Below are 10928 nucleotides of genomic sequence, written 5' to 3' on the forward strand. Positions count from 1 at the left end.
ATGGGTCAAAAAATAACAATAAATACTTCGTCTGTTAATCACTGGATTTTCTGTACGCGGTGATCGCGCTGACAGAGGGGTTCGGGTAAGTGTAAGAAGAACAAGAGACCAAGCGAAGAAGACATTCAAGTAAACGTATAGGCACCAGAGGAGGTGACTTCTGGGAAATGCATCAGAGAGAAGAAACGGCCTCTGAAACCAGACGCGAGATGAGCCACAAGTGGACTAAGAGAAAATGAAACATGACACTTTTTTTCTTTCTTTCATCGCACGTGTCATTTTAAGGTGCACGTCCATCGCCTCACAATCGTTAACCTAAAAAAAAGAAACAAAAAAATACGCACGACCATCTCTCTGTCGCGCTCGCCTGACATCATACATCGGTTATATCGGGGGGGTTTTTCCCCCCCTATCTGAAGTACGAAACAACATAAGCTTCACTTTCTGTGAATGTGTTGCAGGTTTTCAGTGTGTCTGAGCACTGATGCTGATGTCTGTCGTCAGTCACCTTTCGGGGGTAGACCCACTATGTGGGAATAACTTTGGAGAGGAAGGTAACACGAATATGAAATCAAGTTCCAGTTCCGAGGTTGCGACCCTTCTGGGTCCGGTAAAAACTATTCAGGTTGTATTTGGTTACGTTCCATAAAAGAAAAAAATGATCAGAATCTGCTTTGAAATTCCCCCTTTGGTCAGGCTCCATTAACCACCGCAGCACCTGCAGCTAAAACATCCACCGTGTTTGAAAGATGGGCGTAGCCACTGTGAGATCAGTGGTAGTCAAGCCTCGAGCTGAGCTTATCACCACTGCGGTGTTTTGAAAGTGGACACAAAACGAGAAGGGTGGCTCCGAGTGTGAAACCAAGAAATATTTTTTTATTTTACAAGAAAAATGTTGTTTTCTAAAAGAGTTACTAGAATGACAAGAAACTACTAAAGTCAACCCCTGCTGGCTATTAGAAAGAGCCATCTATTTTCCTGCGCTTGTCTAATTCAGGGCCTATCCCAGCTGCCACAGGGTGCGAGGTAGGGCACACCCTGCACAGGTCACCGGGGCAGCAGGGCTAACATAGACAGACGAACACTTTCACACCTACAGCCAATTTAGAATCACCAAACAACCCAACCCCACTAACTGCATGTCTTTGAACTTTGAGAGAAAGCCAGAGTACCCGAAGAGGAGAACATGTTACCACCACACAGAAAGGCCTTGGCTGGATGGTGGATTCAAACCCAGGACCTGCTTGCTGTGAGGCAACAGTGCTAACCTCTGTGTTGTTAGAAAGATGGCTCAAAACACGTGCCTTAAACCCGCCTTCTTCTAAATGGCCAGTAGAGGGCTCCTATGGGCTGCAAAGCAAAAACCAGTTGTTCAGAAGTTCTGAAAACAGGCCCCGGCTCCTTTTCTCTCTGCAAACACTTTCCTGCTGATGTCACAGGCTCAATCGCTAGTTTCAAATCTTATTTCAAAAAACAAAGCTGATTTTGTAAGTTAGGGGGAGGGATGGTGGATATACTGGACAAAGGGTGATGATGATGCCAGGCAGGAGGAAAAGAGGAGGACCTCAGAGCAGGTTTGTGGATGTGGTGAAGGACAACACGCAGAGGCTTGGTGTGACAGAGGACGGTAGAGACGGGGTGAGATAGGGAGACGCTGTGGCGACCCCTAAAGGGAACAGCTGAAAGAAGATGACGATTACAGTCAGGTAGGATTATCCTGAGTGTCCTCACCAGCCAACAACTCATCACAGTCAGAGCGTCTCTTCACTTCTGGTTACAAAACACCAAGACGGCGACAACAAAAATCAGTCATCGAGGCTTCATAACAACACTCCGTCTAACACTCTGATCCCATTGTGGTTACGTCCATCCTTTATATACAGTTAATGAACTAAACAGCAACTTCAGCTTCTCTGTGCTGCATGTAAATGATCATTTTAAAACGAAAGGAAAAAGAGTGATTTTTGATGTGAGGGTTTTGTTTTTAGCATAAAGGCTCGGTGTATTCTGGTTGACAGGGTGAAACTCAGGAACAACCAGAGTTTATTATCTAACAGCAGGAAGACAGGTGTGAGTTTACAGGTACTTACAGGCAGCGCAAACACACACACACATGCACACATACACACACACAGGGCCGGGGTCAGTGCGATGATATAACTGCAGCTACACAATAGCCTCTACCTGAAAGACAACCTGGACTCGACTGAAAGGACCTCTGTGTGGCTTACAGGAACACACACACAGAAACCTTCATCTTTCACATTGTGACCCAGATTTCCAACACACACACACACACACTCTTACAAAAGAACAGTCTGTCAGCATCAGAGCGCCCCCTGTTGCAACAGAGCAGCCCCAGCAGCAGGCTTGTGTCAGTATGACCTCAGGACTGCAGAGCAGGACTGCTGGTGTGTTTTGATGGTAGTGTGTGCTACCGACATAACCTGCTCTGGAGCAGGTTACATTTCACAAGCAGAGAGGAAGAAAAAAAAAAAAAAAATCACAGCATGAAGGTGAATCAGTTCTCTTCCAGTAAGAAAAGCTTTTAAAACCTTTATTTTGGGCAGAGTCAGCTCACTTTCAAAAAGTATAATTTTTGAAAATCTGATCTTAACTGGATATTCTGTATCTGCACTTTTTATTTCATGCTGATTGAAACAAATGTTAATTTAAACGACATTTCAAAGCAAAGTGCCCAGATGTGCTTCGATGTGGCTGCTGAGTAACAGGACAAACTGGCTGGGGTCATTAACTTGAATTTAAATTGATTTTCTTTTGGACCACTTGCCAAACTCCACCTTAACACTGGCTAATGGCTGGGAAGTAGCCACGATGGCTCATGTAATACCTACGATAGAAATTAACATTCAAATCACACTCTCACCGCTGACTACACCTCTGTGTAAAACCTGATGCTTCACAGCTGTTGGTAAGGCTCCACCTTATCTACGGCGCTACAGTTACCTGGTAATTACCACAGGGTTTTCTAAACAGCTTTTCATTAAATAACGATCACTGTGTGACCTCTTTTCTTGCTCAGCATTCTCTTTTGTTCATGGAGAGGAAGTGACACGATTGTGGGAAATTACCTGATTTATCAGATCACCCTATGATTACTGCACCTAATCACCAATGACTGCTTCTTTTGTCCTGATTGTTTCTCACACTGCTAAATCATTTAAATCGAGGTGAAATCTTTTTAAAAAATGTAAAAATGTAAAATAAAAAAACATAATATATGAAATTAATTTAGCTTAAACAAGAGCATTAACACACAGCAAAGACCTTTTTCAGCTTCGTAGCTGAAAATAGTGTTATATGTAAAATGTAAAGACATCAGGGCAAACCTACTGCAACACTGCCATCTGCTGTCAGCCAGAGGAAGTGCAGGAAACCAGCTCAGGAGACACCAGAACACTGTGTGTGTGTGTGTGTGTGTGTGTGTGTGTGTGTGTGTGTGTGTGTGTGTGTGTGTGTGTAACTGACAGACAGACAGACACGCGCCATCCTCCTTCATCTTCTTGATCACAAATCATTTCTTCTCCCTCAGAGCTTTTTCAAACCAGTGCTCCTGCTGACACACACACACACACACACACACACACACACACACACACACACACACAGTCAGTTAACTGGACCTGAGCAGCATTATATGTGAGGACCTAGAGGACAGTTTGCTCAGTTCCATTATTGATTCATTGCTGTGTTATTTTCTAGAATAATTAAATTCACCGTTTGGTTGCTAAAGCAGGAAAATGGTGCTCAAGTCCTCCAGGGTTAGTGGCTGGACATAACAAATGAATGAGATCTTCTGCAGGGAAAAGCAGCTCCTCCCATCCTGATCATCAGTTATCTAATGCTGATCAATAACAGTGGAGCAGACACACTGGTTTCTAACACTGTGGATGTTCAGGTGATCTCAGGAGCCCTAAATACCTACTTATTCCTCTTTGAGACACTGCTGAACAGGATGCTTTTTAATTTATAAAAAAAGAAGAAGAAGCAAATAATCAAAACTAAAAACAGTTTATTTCCTTATCATGTGCACTTTTACACTTCTGTAATCACGACATACCCTGATATTTCCCTCTCTGAGGATCAGTCTAAAAGTACAGAAATAAAACTTACAATCACAAACATAACTGCTTTTAACCCCAGTTTTACCATATGTATCATTTTTATTGTTTATGTGTCTAAAATGTCTCACAGGTTCGTTATATTCTGTATTTGTTGATGAGCTGAGGAGCTGCACCGAGGACCAGGATAAACCACATAAGCCTTATTTTGAACTGTGAGTCATGCAAAGCTACTCTAAAATGTAGAGATGTTTTGGACTTCCGCTATGACTGTGATCATTTATATAATTTATAATCCTAATTTTAATTTAAACAGGGTTTAATTAACTCAAACTTAAATACAGGTCCAAAAAAAAGCAGGAAAACAGACAAATCTGTATCAACCGAGGTAAGAAAGTTTGTTCGCCTCAACCTGTGTGTGTAATCATCCCTCACAGGCCCTAGAGTAGAGTCCAAGAATAAAAAACACACAGCTGGAAATTAGCATAATGGCTCCTCTTTAAATAAAAAGTCACACTTGGCTCATTAGTCAAACAAAAAGTGAAACCATGAACTAAAGTCAGATGAAGAAAGGCTAAAAAAAACAATAACATGTTTAACACTGGACATCTGTCATAACACAAACAGGTTATAAAAAGCACCGATACCGAAAGTGCGAGTCAGCGACGGCTTCGTGAACAGGACTGAAAACTGGCTGGGTTTAACAGCAGGACACAAATGTCACAAGACGAGTTCTGAACGGATTCGTTCTGTCAGTGCTCGATCGCTGCTGTGCGAGCCGGTCGGACCACTTCAGGCAAAGAAAATGCTCCGATTTCTGAGAATAAAGCTGCAGGCTGGGAGCAGAACGAATGTAAAAAGCATGACCGCGGCGTGGCATCGGCCTCAGCTTTCACTTTAATACAACAACACGTCTGAAGAACAACAACAAACCAGAGACGTTATGTGAAAGAGACACAAGGAATTAAAGAAATTGCACAATTCTGTTTTATTATGCTTTGGCCTCTACAGGGCCACTTAGGGCTGTTCCATATAACGATATATATAAAAACGTCTATGTTTCATTTTACGCAAAATAAACGTTTTGATGGTCACTGTAGTGGCTATATTAATTTCTTAAAGTTCTCTCTTTCTCTTATATTTAATATAACCACACTATGGACGGACAAGCGCCTGTTTTTATGTGTTGTCTTTAGCAATAACGACGGTAAAACCACCGCGTGTCCGCTTGTTTATTTTCCACATAAACCTTTCACAATAAAGCTCAAGATCCTGTTGAGACTTTTCAAAATAAACTGAATCACGTGAAAGATGCAGATTATTTACGGATGAGAAGCCAAAAAGAGCTGCCAGATGCTAAAAAATAAACCTTAGACTCAAACGTTAGAAAAGGCTTTTCCCCGCAGCTAGGGCTGCACGATTAATCGTTAGAAAATCGCGATCTCGATTCATACTTATGTGCGATCTCATTTCCAAATGACAACGATTAAAAAAAAAAAAAAAAAAAAAAAAGACGACGACGATTGTACCGCATTTTGATCCGGGACGTAATCTGCATGAAAACAAGCGCTCACTCTTCCTGCTCAACAAATGACAAGGGCGGAGCCTTATACCACGTGATACAGAAGCTGTGCCGTGTGATGCTAAAATTAGCAGGAAAAAACAACGGAGAGCACGTCAGGGATGACGAGAAAGTGATAGGAGAAAATAGTCTTATATCGGGATATGAGATTTTGGTCATATCGCACAGCCCTAGCGCCACTTTATTGCTGTGTTTCATTGCAGCACTTTAATGTACTTTATTTAGATTTTTACACAGCGGTTTACTTGCTGAACTGCCCGGTTTTGTTTACACGTTTCCTTCGATCGAGCTTCTTTCGTCTGGGTTATTTTTAACTTTTTGTAAAGTATTATTTGTTCTATTTGTCATTATCGATATGACTTGTCGATTCTCACTGGCTCCTCTTTGAGTCACCACCATCACCAAGCAGCACATCAAAGACATTACATTCATACAAATGACTTGCATGCTGTGTGGACGCAATTCCCCTCTTTGTTATGATCAGAGCCGGGCTCATCACTCAAAAAGTAATTATTACTCACATTACACAGGACACTTTTCTTAAACGTGTAAAAATGCAGTACATTACTTAATTACTCCCAGAAGAAAGTAATTCATTATATAGTTCTTACATTACTTTCACGTCACTGTGTAAAATGACCTAAAACACACCGCCTGAGGTAATTTCTCATTTAACAGTTGAAACTGCAGACCTACACACCAACACAAATCCTATTGAGGACACACGTATAATCTGTCTCTTAGTATTAGACAAAGCCTCTTATAGCAGAAAACAAAGCCAACAGCAAAGATGAAAACCAGCACAAACAGACTTTAAAGCGATCGCCACGGTGAATCTACTGTAGAGACATGAACAGGTACAAACGGAAGCTGCAAACTGCTCATCAGTTTGTTACCTGTTGAAGTTCAGGGTGTGTCTGCTGGGCTGGGGTCAGTGTTCACTCAGCTTTAAGTCACTCTGGGTTCTTGGCTAGTTAGCGTTGCAGTTTACACTTTACCACCGCACTCTCTCTTTGTGCAGTAAAAATAAAACTAATGACCATATCCTGCACCACTATTTTCCTCCTCCGACACACAAACTGATCGTAGCACAAGTGCACGAACCGATAAGTGTGATCGACAGACAAGCAGACTAACAGCCCCAAGGAACTGGACTACTGGGAACTGGTTCTCTACGCAACTGGTTACCGACTCCCATCCCTAATTCAACCTGACATCCTCGTAATCAGCAAATTCTTTGGTACAGTAACTTTTCTATATTAGGAAAATGAGTTTGGCAAATGTAGGTCACAGAGAGGCCTTTCATGTGCTATGATTTGTTATAAGCAGCCATCCATGTCCCACTGTGATATATGACCCTTGAGGTTTTTCTCTGGTGAAAAACTGACTTGAAAATGAAATTGGCGCCGTTTTTCTACTGAAACTATGACATTTCCCATGATGCTGACGCTCAGAGCTGGTTACAGAAAAATCAATCTAAATTTCTAAATGAAAGGACATTCTGTCTGCAGACTGTGAAACAAAACTGATTTGGCTGCAGTTTTTTAAAAATGAAACTTTAAAGTGTTTTTCAGCATTTCCTGTTATGAAGTATAATGACTACAAAACGCTAACAAAATGAGGTGAATTGACTTGTGCCCTGTACTTGGAAGGCCACTAACTTGTTATCATATCTTGAAGGTAACATTTTGCAAGGTTTCCTTAAATATACAAAGTTATTGCACCAAAACAAACACATAAACAACTAACAAGCAAACAAAATAAAGAACTTCCATCAGATGTGGTTGATTTTATAATAGGCTGTTCCTTATCACTCCCTCCAAATAGATTTTTTTATCTGGCTCAATCTGAACTAAGAAGCGAGTTTGAGGATTTAATGAGGGGCAAAAAACAAACTGCTGTAAAGAGGTGAACTCGACTTAAAATACAAGGAAAAAACAACAGTTTCATATACAAAATCAAAGCAAAAGAAAAAATTATTTAACCTGCACCAGAAAATACTAAAGACCGGATATAACTTAGATTTTCTCCATTTAAAGCAATGCATTACCAGGGACTGTAACATCTAGTCCTTTTTACTGAATCAGAAACACCTCCAACATCAAACTGAGTAGCACTTCAAAGTTCATTTCTGCTTGATATAGTCGCGTTATTGATCCGTAAATATCAAACACCTATTCTGCTTGAGATTCAAATTAAAAGCCTCCCTGCAGAGTGCTTCGGTTCAGGCTCAGTTTGTCATTCTGTGGATCCCCGACACTGAGTAAAGTAAAACTTCTGGTTTAATCCCGACTTTTCAGTGTTAAAAAGGCAGTTAACATCTTAAGCTTAGGTTTACCATTGCCATGGCAACTAGGCTGCAGACCTAACCTGCTCCATGTTCACGATAAGAGAGCAGGAGGTATGAAATCACCGCCTAGTGACGAATCAGTTCTCCAGGAAACAGCGTCACCATTCCTGGAAGATCCTGCTGACCTCACTGCACTGCAGAAAGAGTGTTTAAAGTCTTTGTTTTCCTGATGAGCATCAGGAATAAATACAGATTCTTAAGACACAACATAATTCCTTGATTTTTGCCTCTGGTTGACTACAGATTTTTTTTTTTTTTAATTAACTGTTCTATGAGTGTAAGTATAATCCTAAAACAAAGAACCTATTTGTACTTGTAGACCTTTTATCAAGTCTACATGGAGACCGAGTCAGTGGATGAACCACCTCAGGATTTTTACATTTATTCTTTACTCACTCTCAGACTGTTGAACACCACCAGCAGCTGAAAGAATAACACTTTCTTACACACATATAAACAATGATTTAACTGAACAAAAATTCTAATCAGTCAAATTCGCTCGTGTCTTAATGACAGAGCTGTGAGAAGTCTGTTTAGTTACACAGTCGGCTTTCTTCTCTGGCTTCAAACAGACTTTAACTTTATTACCATAGCAGGTCTTTTCCAGTCTTATTGACAAAAACGCCAAAGTGCGCACACATTCATACTAACAATCTGCTGCTTTGTCTGCAGCAGCTGTGTTACTCCCAGTCTGTATTATCCGTTTAACCATATTGTTCACAGTTTTCTATTCTTTGTAAAAAATCAGGTGTTCAGCTGTCTGCAGACCTGCCTGTGTTTCTGACTTTTTGTTGTTGTTGTTTTTTTTGTATATTGATAATATCCATGTTAAGGTTACAGAACATACAGAGAGGATATCCGTACGCTGAACTTGTTTCATAGTACAGGTGTCCAACAAACGTGTTTAGAATTTCTAGCATGCAGTCAAGTATCTCGGTAAAGAGTTGTACAAAACCTCATTGGAACAAATGCTTTGCCTTTGTGCTTCATCACATTCTCCAAGAAAAAAAACAAACCCTGAACATGGGCGACTTCTGAACAAAGAAAAAAATTTAATTGAAATTAATCAATAGGTAAAATAAGCGTTTGGTGTTATTATATTCAACAGAGAGCTGACAAAAATGCGTCCTGGAAATAGTGGCATGAAAATATTTTAATTCTTAGTTTATATTTCATATGCGTAATATTACGATTCAAAAACGTGTATGTAGCAGTTATTATCCTTCCAATCTGGGAACATCTGGCTGTTTATTTTAGCCTCACCTGAATGGGCCGTGGAGACAAATGCAGCTCTCTTTAACAGTGTTTAAATGTGTGCCTAGAGTGTGTTTGTGGTTAGTTTTGGGGTAAATGTTTAACTGCCAGGTGATCAAACGTCCGTGCTGTTGCTATGGTTGCCCCAAACGGGTTTCTCTTAAGACCTCAGGTGAGCAGACATGATTAGCAGGTTACTTAATGAACGCCCCCCCTCCCCTCCACCACCACCACCAATTGTCCCCACAGCCTGCCTCTGGAGGGAAACGACTCATTGGGCTTAAGCGTAAAACCGAACAATAACAGCAATTTCTTCCCTCTTAAAGTTAACTTAAATCCTTATTTTCTGCTTCCTAGTGGCCTGTGCTGATTTTATACGTTTTGTTTTCGGTCTTTAAGTACCTGAGTTCTGGTAAAAGTGCCGGAAATCACCTGTGCAGGAGCACTAGCAGCTCCGTTAGCCTTGTTGCTAATGTTAGCTAGCGTTAGCGTCCTACCTGCTCCACAGTAGCCGGGTCCATGGACTGAAGCCGGGCGGCGTTCTCGTACTCGTCCTCGCTGTTGTTTCCGGCTCCTTCCTCCGTGTCCTGGCTGGACCCTACACCTCCCGGTCCGGTCACCCCGGGCTGGCCTCCGCCGGCCAGCGCCCCCACCACCCCACCGGAGCAGGTGCCTGCCTGCCTCCGCCTCTTGCTCAGCCCGGGCCCGGAGCAGCAGCTGCCGATGCCTCCGCCGCATCCGACGACGCCGGACGACACGACGAGCTCTCCGCGGGACCCGGCAACCATTCCGCCGCTGTTGTCCCGACCATCGCCCGGCCCCACAGGGGACACGGAGCCGACGGGCGGCGGAGAGGCCTGCTGCGGCCGGGAGCTCGCCTCAATGCTCCGCCTGTCGTCCCTGGCGGAGGGTGGAGCGGGCTGGTAGGACCAAGGCGGAGGGGAAGCCCTCGGTCGGGTTCCAGTTCGCCCTGAGTGCGGGTGAGGATGTTGGTGAGGGTCGGAGCCGGTCCGACGATCGCTGTCATCTGCGTGGTCCGAGACGCCGACCCCGGAGCTAGGCTTCTTCTTCGGGAGAATAGTCATGGTGGAGAGTGTGGAGGAAGCAGGGAGGGGGTCAGAGGGTGACAAGTCCTCCCTTTCTAGATCAAATAAGACGGTCTACTCGCCCTCCGGCCCGGCCGTTTGGCACCAATCACCGAGCTAAGGCTCTTATCGACCCGAAATGGACACAAAAGCGACGTTTCTGCTCCTTTTCAACGGTTTAGTTGAATAAAAACAAAACGCGTCTCCCTCTTCCGTCCACAGCGCGTCCGGTCACAACATCAACACAACATGACGTCACGTCCGGGACGGCTGCCACGGCACGTTTACGGCAGGACGTCAACCAGACCTTTGTTTTTATTCCGTGTTTATTTTAAAATCCAAACTTTATAATAAATATTTTATTTATTAGAAAAAATCTTTTGTTTGTATACTACTACTACTACTACTACAACTACTACTACTAATAATAATAGCAGAAATATATAGTTATTATTAATAATACATTTGACATGACAAACAAATACACAAAATAATGAGCTTAATTAAAAAAATAAATTAAATTAAATATAGAATTGCTTTTACATATTACTTTTTGGAATTTATTGTAATATTAT

The 10928-nt window shown here is 42.3% G+C and overlaps 1 protein-coding gene across 2 annotated transcripts; it reads right to left on the reverse strand.

Moving 5' to 3' along the window:
* Positions 1–3495: 3495 nt before the first annotated feature.
* Positions 3496–10625, reverse strand: LOC102309228 (OTU domain-containing protein 5-A-like). 2 transcript variants are annotated; one of them, XM_042224436.1, is made up of 2 exons: positions 9766–10625; positions 3496–3574 (listed from the first exon to the last, which is right to left on the reverse strand). In XM_042224436.1, the coding sequence occupies exons 1-2, from the start codon at positions 10351–10353 to the stop codon at positions 3536–3538; spliced, it is 627 nt and encodes a 208-aa protein (XP_042080370.1). In that variant the 5' UTR covers positions 10354–10625; the 3' UTR covers positions 3496–3535. The 2 variants fall into 2 exon arrangements, with proteins under 2 accessions (XP_042080370.1, XP_042080369.1); XM_042224435.1 differs by having other exon boundaries at positions 3496–3577; positions 9766–10623.
* Between the last annotated feature and the right edge of the window lie 303 nt (positions 10626–10928).

The sequence above is a fragment of the Haplochromis burtoni genome, unplaced genomic scaffold, assembly GCF_018398535.1.
Source record: "Haplochromis burtoni strain Fernald_Lab_line unplaced genomic scaffold, NCSU_Asbu1 Contig_138, whole genome shotgun sequence".
NCBI classification, from domain to species: Eukaryota; Metazoa; Chordata; class Actinopteri; order Cichliformes; family Cichlidae; genus Haplochromis; species Haplochromis burtoni.